At 45.5% G+C, this 16,614-nt stretch overlaps 1 protein-coding gene across 3 annotated transcripts in view; it reads right to left on the bottom strand.

Annotated features, from left to right (window-relative positions):
- PLEKHG4 (pleckstrin homology and RhoGEF domain containing G4) overlaps nucleotides 1–16,614 on the bottom strand; it is a 91,684-nt gene that overhangs the window by 48,190 nt on the left and 26,880 nt on the right. For all 3 annotated transcript variants that reach the window (XM_076349489.1, XM_076349491.1, XM_076349488.1), the window contains exons 4-8: nucleotides 12,567–12,782; nucleotides 8,393–8,516; nucleotides 7,176–7,269; nucleotides 1,989–2,075; nucleotides 56–172 (exon numbers count right to left, since the gene is read on the bottom strand). In XM_076349489.1, the coding sequence (XP_076205604.1) occupies nucleotides 56–172; nucleotides 1,989–2,075; nucleotides 7,176–7,269; nucleotides 8,393–8,516; nucleotides 12,567–12,782 (638 nt within the window). The remainder of the gene's footprint in view (nucleotides 1–55; nucleotides 173–1,988; nucleotides 2,076–7,175; nucleotides 7,270–8,392; nucleotides 8,517–12,566; nucleotides 12,783–16,614) is intronic.

Below are 16,614 nucleotides of genomic sequence, written 5' to 3'. Positions count from 1 at the left end.
GTTACCATGCCATTTCTTCTCTCAGATACCAGAGAACACAAGACATCCTACTCACCATGCGGAAGCTTAACCAGTCCCGGTGGCAATAAGGGAAGGTCCCATCCAGTTCTAGAGGCAGCTGTGAGCTGTCTATGTGCTTATGGAGGGATTTCATGGAGGTGAGAAGTTCAAACTGCACAGGAATAGAAGAAACAAAAGCACATTTGCATTAGGGTATGAGTATTGGAGAAGGAGGGGAAGGTAAACGAAAGACAGCATCCTTTATTTCTTTATCTATCTTGCATAGAAACAAGGCACACAGTGTATATCTGCAATATAACTACAGTATGAAGGAAAAAAAAAATCAATTCAATCTTAGAGCAGCTTGCTGTACAGCTTAGTGGGCGAACCTCGAGGGAATGCAGGCCACAACACGCTGTTTCACCAAGGAGAACATCTGTGAAGGAAGTCTGGCAGCAGCCAGCCTTCTCCCGAGCCAGTACCTTCTAGCATGAGCAGTGCAACTCCCTCATATGTTCCCACGTTGTGCTGCAATTTGCATTTGTTTGGAGAGCCTGAGAGGTTAAATCCAGCCCTCAGCTTCCCCATCTCGCTTCCTGGAAAAACAGTCTAACAGAGCAGCCTCTGGCCTACCCTCAACTCTCCACTCATCACAGCAGCTATTTGCTCCAAGTGTTTCCTGGATCTTGACACAGTTAACTCGCCTTCTGTGAGTCTGTAGGACCTCAGAGCATTTTTATACTCACCAGAGAAACAGACAAGTGCTCCTGCAGGTACATGGAAGCCAGCCCAGACACCAGGAACTCAGGTGCAGACATTTAACCCCCACACACACACTGTGAAGTTTCCACCTCCTTACAAAATAGTGATGATGCTTCCAATTCCTCCCGCATGCCCATGTCTTTATTAGCCTCTGCTCTGCTCCCTCCTGCACACTTTGGATTTGTTCAATGTGTTTAATATCTTCTGTAGCTCTCCCTGCATGCACACGCCTGCAGCCCCCTTTCTCACTTCAAATTCTCCCACATGGGGGCAATGAGGAAATGGACTAATAGCATTTGTTATTCTTTAGCCTTTCAGCGCAGCACACCACACACACAGCAAAACTGATGCTAGTCACAATGTCTTCATCCACAGGAACCAAAAGGGAGGTCCTGGCCTACTCTGAAGTCTACGGGGTTTTGGCAGGCACAGAATTTCAGTCCACTCTTGTAGCTTGTAACAGTCTTCGAGCAGAGAGAGATGACTAAGATGCAGTCTGATGCTCTACTCGCTCACCACAAAGAGTGGCTGAGAGCCTACATTTCTTATACAGCTATGGAATACCAAGGCAGATTTACTTCTAGCGGGTGTGTTCAGTGATGTTGTGATGATTTTCCCTCCTCCATTAGCACCTCCTGTTAGTCTTCCCAGACGTTTCAGCTGCAAAAGGAACCTCACACACATACACATCTCCTCTTCCCACTTTTGCAGAAGTCTTAGCCACTGACAGCAGCAGCTATGAGGAGAGGAAACACGAAATATGCAAAATGCAGGAAGGCAACAAGTACCTTCAAACGATGGAGTTCAGGATTTAGCCTAATGTGATCTCTTCCTGACCAAGCACTTCCCCCCTTGTTAACAGGAGAACGTGAAAAGCATCTCTATTACTGTTAATTGTGCAGGGCTCCTCCGTACAGCTATCCATGTTCCCAACAAACCCCCTGTGTCTTGAGGGCCCCAGCAGACTGACATAATTATGGTGCAAATGTCACCGATGGACTTGGCAATAAACACAGCATGACAGAGATATGTTCAGCTTGCATAAACTTTACAACCCTATAAATACCACACCCATAAGAGACCACAACCGTAAAATACAGAGAACAACTACAGAGATTTCATGTGAGAATAAACATACATCAGCGGACAGAGAACTCGCTGTTCGGAGAGTTAAACAGAGGATATCAAGAGCTCCCCAGCGACCCCTGGATGAATGGTTCCATTACCTGTCCTGCTGGTGGCTTCTCCATCCGAAAAGTCAGATCTCTCTCAACCAGAAGCAGTACTCCATGAATACAGTGAGGAACCATGTCCTACAACAGAACAGAGCGCAAATCCATTACCTATCTGCCTGGGATGCTAAGGAGAACGTACCATGCCAGGTTTGCACAAGAGATTGCAATTTATCCTTCAAAGACATTTTCAAAGCCTGGAAGGCAGTCACCAGGTACAGGGAAGGCCATTCTACAGAGCACCAAGGCTATGTCCTTAAGACAGTTCGCTTCAGATCAACTAGTCCTGCAGTATTTAAGGAAGCAATGAAAGAGGTCAGGTCTTGGCTGTACTAAAAAAACCTCTGCCTTCTACACAGGGAGATGTGTCGGGGGAAAGAAAAGAAAAAAACCAACCAAACAAAAAACCCGAACCATATTCAATATCCAAGTTTTTTCTTGATAACTTTCCTGGTCGCTTCTAACTGAAAGGAAGTTTTTTTCCCCACAGTGCCAAAAACGTCGTCTTGTCTTTACTTACTGCCAACTCACAATCAAGGACTTGCATCCTGTTGCTACTGTTAAACCGACAGAAATTCCAAATACAAGGGACATCTGGCAGCTGTAGTTCAAACTCTGTGATCCAGGAGCAGCTCTCCAATTATAGAAGCACTCTACAGGGAAGTGAGAAACAGGCACAGAGAGCGACAGCAGTAAGAGGGAAACATAGTCGAAAGATCCAGATCATGGAGACAGGGCCCACTGAATATATGATGCCTGGATCTGGATAGCAAGGAGAACAGCCCTTCGAGCTGTCATTCCACATGGTTAAATAAGAGCCATCCCATCTAGATGTCTCCTAGATGGTCTTTGCCTCTGCAAGTATCTTGGAAACTGTCACGCAACAAATCCTTTCCGGTATTGCTCCAGCTGCAAGGAACCTGCCACACAGCAGGCCATGACAGCAAGGGAACCCTGTTTAAATAAATGGCTCCGGCAGTGTTTAAGGCTAAATATCCTATGTGAGTGGCAGAGCCAGAGTACAGAGGCAAGTGCACCAGCAGAGACTGAGCCACCTAACCTGACACTGGGCCCAGTACAGCAATTAAGAAACAATGCCAACACAAGGAGACCCAATTCTGCAAGTGAAAGCAGCAGCAGAGATTCCAGAGCAGAGGACTAGATGAGAAAGAGTTCTTTTCCTAAAACAGGATCCTTTTGAACTGGCAGGAGAAAATCCCAACTGAAACACCTCCCAAAACAGTGAAAGGTTTCTCAGTCTTCTCAAATCCCTTTCTCCGAAGCAAATTATTCACACTTTCACTGTTATTTGAACACTGATCAAAAGGCCAAAAAGAATTTACTGCACAATTAGGCTATATTAGGTAAATACTAAAGCTTATCTGAAGAGAGGATGGGGAGGTATTACAGCTGTATCAGCAGCTCTGAATTTGTCTGCTAGAAAGTACTGAAGGCTGAAGACTAGCCAGTTTCAAGACAGCTCACGGCACTAAATAAATTTATTCTTTCACAACCCCTCTTCTACTCCAACAGTCATGAGATGTGCGATCTGAGTGAGGGATAAAGGCAGTGATGGTGTAACACGGGCTTACAACAGCCAAAACACTCACTTGCTTGTTTATTACTGCTGAAAATAGAGACTGAAAAACCATTCACAAATAAAGCTGTCAGGAGAGAAGTTCAAAGTTTTCCAATCCCAGAAGTAGTCATATTTCCAAAGAAATCAAGTATTTTTCACCATATTTTTTTTCTTTAAACAGCTGAAGATAAGTCAGTCTCATCCAGCACTGATGGAGCAATCCAAATGGACTAAAACAGTTTACAGGAGTGCCTCAGGAGACAGGCAGAGCTGGAAGCAGCAGGATGCTACTTGAGGAAGCTTTCCTGCAGCTTTCCACACAATCTCTTACCACCTTTGCTAACAAAATCAGTTATCTGGAAGCAAAGAAACAGAGTCCCACACATGTGAGTGAACTCCCTCACCTCCTAAAACAGGCACAGTGTGGACAGCGTAGAATAGAGGGGCATCAACAAGAGCTCAGAAAGCACCAGGGTAAATATCCATCCCTTTATTATTATTCTTTAAAAAGAGAATTAGGTACTTCTTCCATCTTTCTCGGACTGAAGTTTCAAACAGTCTTCTGGCTTCCTGACCCAAATGGAAGCCCGTGGCCAGACTTAACATCACTGGCACAGTTTGAAGCACAGGCTGCCAGGAATGCCTGTGCATGGGACAGATGGGACAGTCCCCAAATACCATGTTCAATCTCAAAGTGACCACTTCTGACAGAGTCGTAGGAGGTCCCTGGTCTTTAACGTCAGACCAGGGTCCTCTGTACTTCCGCAGTAACAGGGCATGTAAATATACCCCTTGAACAGAAAGGTTTACACAGAAGTTTTCTGCTTTGAACTACTACTGTATCTCTGTCTTTATAAACAGACTCTTCCCTTCCCAATCCAACACACAGATGCAGCAGATTACAGGATTAAGCATTCGCACGGATATGCCAAATTCAAAAGAATCTCACTCTATAAACACTTAAGCAGAGGGAAATCCCAGAGATACCTGTTCACTGAAGGCCAGTGCACACATGCCACTGTCCATGCCCTGCCTGCTCACTGACCAAGGGATCGGCCCAGCACTACTGAGCAGCAAAGTTCCTCTGAACAGGCCCCTCAGCACAGAGTTTACTGGTGGCAACCTGTGACCAAACATCACAGCAGCATTTACCTCTGCAAAGATCCTTGCTCCAAAGCATCATTATGCAGCTTCCCACAGGAACAAGCATGATCTATTCTTGCAGCATGTTCACACTGCGCATTTCCCTTCACCTCTGTACAGAGCTGCCAAAGTTCCTCCTTGCTCCTTCCCGAGTCAGCTCTGCTGCAGCACTTTATTCTGCCTCTGCTCCCAGCGCTGTCTGGGACAGAAGGATTTCCCAGCCACTCACATTCTAAAAAGGAAAGGGGAAGAAAGTCTTCCAGAACACAACTCCCCCCACCCTGAAGGCAGAGAGGATGAGAAGCTTTCACCAGTTTACTAGGTGACTCTAGACAGAACTGACAGTCTCCCAGTGCTGTAGGGAAAGCTACCTGCAAGCACCAAAAGTGTCTATTAGCACTTTAAAAGTCCATCCATGCATTTATTCTGGAAAAGATGGAAGAGCGGAGTATTTCCTCAGACTGACAGATCTTGACCCAGAAACCTGTGGGATCAAAGTCTTCTCTCCCCGGGGAGGTTCTCTAGGGTTAACAGATCCGAGCGCCGCCACAGCAGGAAGGGACTCTGCATTAGGTCATCCGACTTGTGCTTACCCACCGTGAAGCAGTGCTCCTCACTGCTCAAGAGGAAAACGTCCCTTCAAAATTGAACAAGCAACACTGGATCTCAACATTTAACAGATTCCACCCACGCTATCATAGTAGGCTTCACAAAAGCCATGTAAAATAAAATCTTGTTGAAGCGGAGAGCAGAACAGCAGAGAAATGAGCTCCAGAGACAGTCTGCCAGAGATAAGAGGCACTGGGAGATGCGTCAGGGATTTCAGAAAGGACCCCAAGGAGATGATCTGTTTTGTGCCCTTACAGGCACGACATACAGTCTGTGCTTCTGTATCCACCAGCCAGCAAACCTTGCTGTGCTCTAGAAAGCCTAGCTTGCCTCACTGCAGTTACAGTCAGTTTTCTGTATTTCTCTGTCCTCGTTTGAGAGAGTACTGCCATGGGATCACAGAGGTTAACGCTAAGGATCTCCAAAAGGCTCAGAGGAGCCAGGGGATTATTCCTGTGCCATAACCAGATGATGAGCTAGCTGAACAGGTCTTGTTTACGGAGTCTGCAGAACAGTCAGGGTAAGGACCGAAAAACCACAAGCAGAGTAATCAGCCTCTGTCAGTCACTGTTACCTGGAGCACACACTCAGCTCCAGCAATCTGTCCTGCAGCACATTAAGCCCTGTTAACTAACTGTTGCACCACCCTGATAACGAGGTGCTCAGAGCCAAACAGCCATCACAGCAGGATATCACAGAGGCACTGCGAAAAGCTTTGTCCCCCACGCTGCTCCTCTTTTCAGAGGGTAGGAAACTTAAGGTTAGAATGGCTTTATTCCTGCCATGCTTGTATGAGACTGGGGACCCAAAAAGCACATTGTGTCTGAACGCGTTGCCAATTGCCAAATCATCCCACTATCACGACCATGCAACCATGGGCAACGAAAGGCTCAAAAGTTTTAGCAAGCCCACTGCCATGTAGGCACAGCATAAAAAAGACGACAACTTGCTTGTTACCTCTGCAGAACTGAGCAGGGCACCAGGCTGCTCCTCCACCACAGAGAATGAGCACACTGATAGGGCTCACAGCTCCACCCAGCCCAGGAAGCAGGAGGACAGACCTCTGACTCAGCCCCAACTCTCAGATGTGGCACTGAAGCACATAAACCACAGAGACACCAGCCTCATTAAAATATTGCCCTGTTCCAGTTTGCAGTTTGAGTCCTAAGAGACCTAAGCTCTGATTTAAAAGGAACACCTGCTTAAACAAGATTAGTCATAGCTACAACCCAGCATCTCCTTGGCTTTCTAACAGCAGCAAATAGCTTCTATCTGGGAGCAGGGGCGACACAACCCCCTTGCTTTCCAAGTGACTGATATGAAAGGCTTTGACCTGAAGCAATATAGAGTTACAGCATGTCCGATTCCAATCATTCACCGACAGCCATATCAACAGCTGCATGTACTCTTCCACCTGGCATGACAAGCAGCGTCCTTCCCCTCCCTCCACAGCAGGGAGAGGCCTCTCTTCCTCCCTTCTCCGTGGTGGGCAAAAATCCCTGCATATTTCACACAGCCTCTCTGTGCAGGGGACATCATCTCCAAGCATGGTAATTCATGACAGTGTTTAGACTTGGGTACAGGCTGTTCTCAGCACAGAGACAGAAGCAAATTTGGAGGGGTGGGGAGGGGTGTTCTCCCCTAACTCAGACTTGCTTAATTTTTTTGCTTTGTCTGCAGTTTGGCAAGTCCAGGTCATCCTCCTAAAACAGGGCTGGGTGCATAACTCCACCTCCCAAAGCCAACGGAAAGCCAGGTGGCAGATGGAGACATAAGCAGCAGATGGAGATGTAACATCCAACCAAAACAGCAAGCCAACTAGTGTTCCTTTGCCCAAGCTCAAGTCTCACCTGCAATATGCTGAATGCCTTGAAGAGAGCAGGAACCGGTGAACAGCGACGAGCATCCACAAGAACAGTTAGACCTAAAGCCTGACATTCTGGTCTGCAAGGACAGAGAAAAAGAGGTCACGCTTGTCACCAATGAAAAGCAACAAGACTATAGAAACAGAACCCTGTCATGACAGGGTGAAAAAAACCAGTACATTAATGCCTCTGTAAGGACAGGGAACTAACTGGCCACCTTCTCTTAACCAAAATATATACGTGGAAAGCACCACCTGGATTCCTCAGTTTTTACCTTTGCTATTTCCACCCAAACTTCCTGTTTCTCCAGTTCCTAGGATACATCTCACTGATGGCAAAGGTGCCATTGACGACTCTGGGTAATCCACACAGGAAAACCAGTCCTTCCTAATTATGTTCAGGGACAAGCCTGGCCTTAGCCACACTGCTTCACAAGAACAGCCATTCTGGATCAGACCCAACATCTGCCTTGCCCAGAATCAGATTTGAAGGGAGAAGCATAAGAAACAAAGCACGAGTAGCAGAAGCTTTCCCATGGGTTAAGCCTGCTCCCTTTATCAATGGTTTAAAGGCTTCAAATTAAAAAAACCAAAGTCACTAACCAGGAGTTAGCTTTACCTCTTATTAGTTTAATCATCTAAAAGTGAAACAAAGTCTCAGTAGAGCCTGAGATGAGCTGGGAGGAGAGTCTATCATAGTGAAAGGAAGAGTAGCTGCAGCAAACTCCAGCCTGCAGATTCCAAAAACAATTGTCAGCCAGACATCAAGGCAGATTTTCTCAACCCTTGCAGATCCTCCGTCCCTCTCAGCTTGAAGGCCTGGCCCTAAAATGTCACAACACTGTATCACGGAGCTGCTGCATGACTGCCCCATCATAGCTCCCAAATCCCATTTTCTGAGCTAATAAAGGATAGCAAGAATGGCTTGGATTCAGGGCAATGCATGAAAACATTCAGTAGGTACCTAATTCTACCACACCACGTGCACAAGGCACATACAGAATAGCCAAAGAGCTTACTGAACACAAGCCAGTTCACCCTAGCAGGAGATCCCCATCTGTACAGTTTCAGGACTGTCTGGACGAGGTTCCTAGGCCAACGAAGTCACCTCGTTCCACTCACTGCCCCAGCTTCCACCCCCCCGAAAGGCAAAGCGGACACAGCAGCAGCTGTCCACCCTGTCAGCCCAAGAGCATCACAAACCTTGGGATGCTATGCAAGTACAGAAGAAGGCGTACAAGCTCAGTGGTATTGCAGTGGGGGTTTAACCAGGCTGTGTTCCTTGTCGTTATTATGGCCACTGCACGTCCTGATTTATCTCTGGTACCTGTAAAATGAGGGAGGGGGGAAAAAAAAAAAAAAAAGTCAGGCAAGGAAGTCAACAGAGCCTGGTTCCAGGTGCGTATGCCTCATATTCCCCTACTACCACCCCATCACCTTCCTGGAAATGCTTCACAGAACTCGATATAGTGCATGTTGCAGATTGCGGTAGGCTATAAACATACTTCCAAAGTACGCAAATGCTGCCCAAGAGTGAAGTAGCTGAGCTGTGCTTGTCTTTCTCTCATGGTAGTGTTAAATTTAGACTGCTCTCTTCTACCCAAACACACATTCTTCATAAAATATGGCTGAAGTTGGCTAATGATAACCCAACTTTGTGAGAAAAGCAAGAATCTCAAACTTAAGATAAATAATCTCACCTCCACTTCTGTTACAATATTCACGTTGCTGTCAGACCAGACAACGCAGACAGGTTTGCAGAACAAAACGCACTACCTAATGAGACTGGGCACGCACACTGCAGGCTGAGCCTAACACTTAACCAGACATCTCCTCCTGAGAGCAAAGCCCTGGAGCAGGAGCCTGGAGCTCCTCCTCAGGGGCTGCAGAGTGGACAGCCCAGGAGCAGACAGCCCAGGAGCACACTCTCACCTGCCTGCAGTTCTGACAAGGGCAGAGTCGGTGCCAGTCTTTCTTTACTTTCAGGGCTGACTCAGTGCCTAGGGAATAGGTAAGGCACAGTATGGGCAACACAGCTGAGTTGTGATACGTTGAGGAAGGAGAAACCCCTCTGCTTCACTTAGCCTTGACAACAGTTCTCTGCCCCCCGCTTTCCAAAAGCCCAAAGACACAGCTTATCACAGGAACTGAGCCTGCTCTATGAGCTCCCAAAACTAAATGATAGTCTGGCTTTGGGCTTTAGCCACAACGTGCACCAAGAACTATGAAGAGAAGGTCATAAATGCCATTTCTGGAATTAGGTCCAGCCTCTTCTCCAGATGCAAAGGAGAGGTAAAGAGCAGGTGGACACACCACTTCAGAGACCCAGAGCTGCCATTCAAAAGTAGGCAGTGTCTGTGGAGCGAGAGCCTGCTCAAGTGACCAGCGCTCTGCACTCCTGCACGTCACCAGGAAGGTAAGTGATTTGGAGAACAGTAGGGACTACACCTCTATTGTGTGAAAAGTAATTCACAAGAACAGGAGCCTTTTCCTGTCATACAAATTGTATGAGATGGGAAAAAAATCCCAAGCACAAGACAAAACCAGAGGCTTAGAGAAAGCTACGTCTGTCTCTTCTGAACTTTATGGCTACCACAGGAGATAGTGTCCTGGACCACCTCTCTCCCCATCCCAGGGACAAGCATGAGAGTTGACAGGTAAAACAGATACAGATGGACAGCCCCAAGCACAGAAAACTGCCCTGGTGTGATCTCAATCTGTCACTAGGACGTGACTTGAGTGAGGGCCACAGACACAGATGGGCATTATTTAGAAGCAGGGCTTTCTCCCTCCCAGGGACCAGAACTGTGACACAGACTTTCTCCTGCTAACAGCAGGGACAAAAATCATTCATCGTCTGTGTGATTCAGGAGGAGTTTTATTACTCCTGAAATACTGTTTTATCTGTATAATCACAGAGCTGGAGAGAAATCAGAAAAAGCTTATTAATATACCTTGTTTCATAAGCTAAGGGGATCATCAGAAAACAAAACAAAACAAAAAGCGAAGTACTCAATTACAGGAAAAATGGCTCGATAACCAGGCTCAGTAAAAACTTTCTTACTCTGAAGCACAAACTCTCTTACTCTGAGGCAACATCTTTTGTCCATCAGGGAGGCTCGGCATCACCAGAACTTCATTAAACCTTGAACTTCTATATAGGAGCCTGGGAATTGCCTGACCAGGTCAAAAAAGCAACGCAGCCACCAGGGCTAGGTGTCCAACAGTGGAATAACCAGATGATTCAAGAGCAGAATGCAGAATTGAAACTCTCCTGAAAGGAAGATTTCTTCCTAACTCCATCAGCTACTAGTTTATTAATCAGCTCTTATTCACTATTCATTATAAAAGTTATCCTTTCTAATGTAATTATTATATCATTACCAATGTCTAACATAAAGCATTTAACTGAGTGGTGAGTGCATTCCCTCAGGTATGAGGATTGTCCACTGAAATCCAGAAGGAGACACGTGAGAGAAGAGATGTCAGTCAAATCCAATACTGCTTCTACAGAAAACGTGATTCCTCCCTTAGACAAAAACTCCCTTGGAAGTGGTATCAAACCCAAACCTTGTTTCTTCAATGCATTTCAAGGGCACATCCCTTCATCCCATATTCAAATGCATTTGCCTTGTTTAACAGCCGTACATTACGACTGGAATCTGTGACAAAGGAAACAACTAGAGTATTAGATCACATAGTCAGGCTTCTACAATAGCACGGACTATGAGCTTCTCTTAAAGACCCCTCTCTCGAACCCTGTAATTTTTTGGCTGTTGTACACACCCTACAACATCCAACCTGATCAGCAGATCAGAAGATTAGAAATCCTCCTTTGGAATTTGTTCTTAACAGTTTACCTACCAATGCAAAGTTACGTGTTTGAATGTACCGTAACTCTGCCCTGCACTTGGTTGCTCATTTCACCTTTTTCCAGAAGACTGGAAAAGTCTTATTTCCCTTTCCTCCTTCCCTGCACAAGGTGTTTTCACCTCATTCTCAATCATCTTACAAGATAAACAACCTTCCAATCTCTTGCCATAAGACATCCAATTCAGTTACAAAAAAAGGGCTGTCACCCTTTTCTGCACCACCTCCAATATTCATCATTTCCTTTTAGAACGAAGGCATCAGAACATACCCACACTACCTGAGAGGCATCACCAACAAGTACACAGAGGTAAAATCACTTTTTTAACCTGGCTAGTCATCCCCTCTCCTTTACACATCTGAGGTCAAAATTGGTCTTGCAGCCCCAGCACTGAGTGGGAAATCGCTGTGCTGCCTTTCTGCTCTCCTTCCCAATTTCTCCACACGGCACAGGTCCGCCTGACCTCTTCTCTGCTCTCTGGCCAGTTTTCAACTCATACGTAGCTACATTCAGTCAGCTCAGGAGTCATCTTCCTGCCCTGCACTGGACAACCCTCTCGCTGGCTGTGGAAGGAAGCGAGCCCACATGGGCTGCTTAGGCAGATGCTGCCAAACGGCTGTTTCACACTGGAGAGGTAGATCTCACTTCCTCTGCTTTACTTCATATTTGGTTAAACACAAAGACCTCTTGTGTGGGCCCTGCACACCAAGTGATCCTGGCTGCTCTGTCCAACAGCTTCAGCTTTGTTTACCACTCTGCCAATATTTGTCCCATGCAGAAGTTTTATCCGCAGTAATTTGATACTTGCTGCCATTTCAGATGCAAACACTGAATAACGTTTGACTTACAACTGATCTCAGCAGAACAATTCTGGGAAGTCCTCCCTTGATAGCTAGTTTTGTCATCTGCTATTTAGCTATGCTATCATTCATCCCACACGGTGCTCATCCACACTTCATTGGGATATTCCTTTCAACACTATGTGTCATGAAATCAAGTGTTTTCTAAAAATCTATTATATCTAGGCAGCTACATTTAATCAGCCAAACTTCTAATTACCAAGAATAAAACTGGTTTTACAAGAGCACTGTCAACTAGCATCTTCTACACTCCTATCCTTTAATTATCTATCAAATGAATCAAGTTCCTATTGTTTCGACTAGGTCTGATGTCAGGCCCACCAGCCCATCATTAGCTGCACCCTCACTCTTCTCTTTTTGAACTACTGGTATGAGCCCACAGATTTGGCATTTCTGACTCATACACGCTTGGTTAATATTTTGAGTCTCCTGGGAGCAAGTTAACATTACTTTCATGAGAGGGAAGTTCTACTTCCTGTCCTTCCCATCCAGAAACTTTAGAGGATTCAAGACGTGTTGCTTCTGGAGAGCTTTGGGGTGAAAGAAATGGAATTGGCACCAGTCTGCAGCGCTGCAAACAGAGGCTCGTCTCCCTTGCCCTCCTACAAACCACACTTCCCAGACACATTCTGACTCAGCTACTCACCAGGCAGGCAGGCAACTCCGCTCCTGAGCACTTCTGGGTTCACATCCTTGACTATGGTAGGTGCAGACCGACCACCCCAGGCAGTCCCAGAAGCTGGGGATGTCGGGGGAGTAATAGCTGTTGAGGTTTCCTCCAGAGCACTGGCTTTACTCACTGGTTTCAACACATCTGTGCTGGTTGCTTCTTTTCTCCTCTCTGCCCCTTCCAACACCATCCCTGTAAGACAAGCAGCAGTCAGAAGCTCGAGCAGAGCTCCACCCAAAAGGTCCCAGGTAAGTCCCAGACTGGGGAGGGACGTGCCCCCAGCCCCAGCACTCTGAAGCTCCGCCAGTCCTCGTGCCAGTAGCATGCATGTTCCAAAACTGGTTATAACATTAATACTACTGTAATTCTAAAAAAATAAACCAATTTATTGTGAAGTTTGCGAGTTACAAAAACTCAATTCAGATCAGGATTACTGTAGTCAAAGTCATTTTTAAAGGTAACATATCAAGCAGTACATGTCTGCTCACAGCCTGAAAGTCTGGCACGGTGCAAGTCCCTGGCTAAGCTCCAGCAGCCTGAGCATGCTGAAGTGATAAACCAGCTTCTGACAGGGAGAGCTGCTCCGTCAGAGCAGAATTACTCCCCCAACACCACTTTCAGATTAGTTCCTGAAAATATGAAGTCAACTCGAGGCTGACAAATCAGCTGGAAATTAGCCAAAAGAGACCTTGTTCTGCTCGTCCAGACTTTTTTAATTAACAGTTAATGTGAAAGTCAGAAACCTATTTTAAAACCCTGAAGAACAGGATGATTACACCAATCAGCTCTGTTTGAGAACTGGAGAAAATGCTTCCTTTGCCTGACACCTCAGCTCTAAAGTACAAGTTATCAGAATCACTTAATTTTAGAATTAACTATCTTAGCTACTACATGGAAACTAATGCTAGTTTTATCAAGTTTCATGTAAAAGTAGCTGGAGAGAAGAAAAAAAAAATATACCTACTGTGTAAGAAGTATTATTCCCCATTTCCCAATATTATAAGAATTAGAAGCCAACAATACGTCTTCAACAATATGTCTTTAGCATCCTAAGTACACAGCTGGGCTATCCCACTGTTTGGCAGCAAGATATACTAAAGAAAAGGCTATACTTCGCTGCAAATCCCGATACTTCAATATCTACCAACAAAAAATCAACGTCTCTTTAGGAAAATAAGAGAGTGGAGTATTTATTTGCTTGCTATGAAGTCAGACGTTTTAATTGCTATTTAAAATTGACTTCAACCATCCTACCTTCCTGCAGCATCAACAATGCTGACACTTGACTCAGTTTATTTACTAACAGATTCCAATACTTCATTAAAGAGCAGTACCAGGAACAAAGCAGTCCTTGAAGTGGCTTTCAATACAAGTTTTAGCAGTGAAGGAGATTTACAGGTTGAGGCTCAGCCCAAACTGCTTTCAAAATTGCTAAAGTGGGTGAGAGAAGTGCCCTGAGCAGCATGGCTCACTGTGCAAAATTATCCAACAGTGGGGGGAAACTAGGAGGGGCTCCAGGGCTCTGCACCATCGAGGCCATGACGGAGTAGCTGCTCATTACTCTTTGGTAACACTCCTCCTGAAGGAGCATCCCTGGGACCCAGCTTGGCATCTGCTGCATTTGACCACGTAAGCTGCTGCAATGGCTTCAGGGCTCTGCACAGTTCTGGGACGCATCAGAGCTCAGTTCTGTTCCTACTACTACCTCAGCCTCCACTTTCCAGTGATGCAAGAGGTCATTCACTTTGGACAACACTGCTAGATCTTCCTGAAGAAGCATTTTAGAGGGGCACTGATCTCCCATAGATGGGGTATCTTGAAGATTAGAGAGTCATGTAAGTCATGCCCCAAAGGTTTCACATTAAGGGCTGATAGGCTTTCTAGGAGAACATAGAACCATAGTATCATCTTCTCAAGGAGCTGTAAGGCCTGGCAATAAACCACACAGTTTGTAGTAAAGGAATCTGCATTAAATGAAGAAAGCCTGCAAAGAGGACCAAAATTTGGCATTTAAAGAAGACAAAAAAGGGAACATAGCTATACTGAAGGTACCACACCAGGGCAAGAGAAAGACATAAATGTACATGGCAGCCCTGCCTTGGATATCTCTTAGGAATGAGGTAGCAGCTCCCAAAAGCTAGAAGAGAGAAGTATTTTGCTCAGCCCACCAGACACAGTCCTGGTACTGGGGCTTTTCAGCCCCAGGGAAACCTCACTGGAGTTGTGCAGCCTCCAGACTACGTACATCTTGCCCAAACAAACCTCTTCCCTAAGCTTCTTGGGCTCAGTTCAGATCTGCAGACCCCACCTCCCTCTGAACAGGCCCAAGCACACTGTTTGTTATTTGCAATCTGGGGTGGAGGCACTTACTAAAGCGGAAGTTGTAGAATGCGGAGGATTACATCAAAAAGCAAATTGAGAACTGGGACATCTGAACTTGCCGTGTTTGCAGGTTCCACCCTTCCCAGAGGTTAAGGAAGTGGTAGAGGAGGATTTGCTTGTGTGCATTTCAAAGGGACATTAGCATTTTTCCTGCAAACTGCCCCGGCACCAGTACCATCTATGCTAACATCACATAGTAACAGGGAACGGCAACGGAATGCCCTAACAGGTGCTGCTGAATATGCCCCAGTGTGGCTTTTCAGCCAATTTGTTGAATATCAAGATGTTTTCCACACCCAAAATATAGGAATTCTTTCCAGAGCTGCAAAGTTTCAAAATTCACTTTCACTTAAAGTCAGTCATTAGGGAAAAAACAGCAGTCAGATTCTCTGTGAATGGAACCAGTGTAAATTTTAAGCCACCAACTCAAAACAGCTCACATTTGACTCAAAATCTTTTCAAAGTTAGATCATATTTGTGCAGAAAATAAGCTCAGTTTGTGACTGGGAGTGGGAGGAAGGGGAGAGAGTTAATGGACAAGGAAAAATCTGCAGACACAGCAAATTCAGATGCCCCAGTTCTGAATAAGTATTTTGATATAATCTGCAATGTCTGCTGTAACAAGAAAGCTCCTCCACCTCACACAGAGCAAATCGTGTGTCTGCCCACTACTATCGAGGTGTGAACTGTAGATCTGAATTGGCCCAGTAAAGCTTAAGCTTTGTTGTTATTTATAGTTTAGGCAAGATACCCACAGTTTCCAATCATAATAGCAAAATGACCCCAACAAGAGACAGTCAGAGAATTTAACTTGCCTACAGACTGACCGGCTGGAAGAAAAAAGTCCATTTGTAGGACTGAGAGTAGGACATTTGCTTCACTTTGTAATTTTATCTCTGAATTATCTTATTATTATATCTCTGAACGTTTAATGGGGCTAGATAAGGGGATGGCTTGTTTGGATCTCAAAGCAATCAAATGTAATTGAATGGATTAAGCTTGTTACAGTTCCAGCTATAATGTTTAAGAAATACTCCCAGCATTAACAGATATCTGAGCTGTCCTATGCCTTAAAGAGTTTTAGTTTGTTGGTTTGGGGGGGAGGGGAAGGGTGTTCTGGTGATTTAGGTTGTTTCTTTTCCTTTACAGACTCGGAGATAACAGTTTTGGTTTTAACTGCAATGCCAAAGCTTAACATCATCAGAATTGGGCCATGAATATGTCACTTATTTCAGCCAAATCCCCAAAAACATTTAAATTGTCTTTCATTAAAACCAAACTTCACACATACCCCAGAGGGGTCTGCATTGCTGAAATCTGCAGCAGCGGCCAAGACTCATCCTGTGGAGCAGCGAAAACATCACACTTATCTCATACATGAGCCGGACCTGGCTAATTTTAGACAGAAGAGATGGGAACACCGAACAAGCAGCCACTAGAGTCATGAGGAAAGTGTACATCCAGCACTCAATGCAGCCTGGGTTTTCTGAGGTCCAGTCCTGCGCAAACATGAAGTCAAGCCAGGTTCAGCTTTGTTAGGGGAATGGATACCCACCACATGGTTATTTACTGGCATACATCCCCCAAGAGCTACGGATAGGCAGAAGGTGACCTCTTTTTTTCTTCTCATGGTGGTAGACGC

This window comes from Aptenodytes patagonicus, chromosome 11, assembly GCF_965638725.1.
Source record: "Aptenodytes patagonicus chromosome 11, bAptPat1.pri.cur, whole genome shotgun sequence".
Classification (NCBI taxonomy): domain Eukaryota; kingdom Metazoa; phylum Chordata; class Aves; order Sphenisciformes; family Spheniscidae; genus Aptenodytes; species Aptenodytes patagonicus.
The sequence above is the reverse complement of the archived record's forward strand: the minus strand, read 5'-3'. Positions and strand labels throughout refer to the sequence as shown.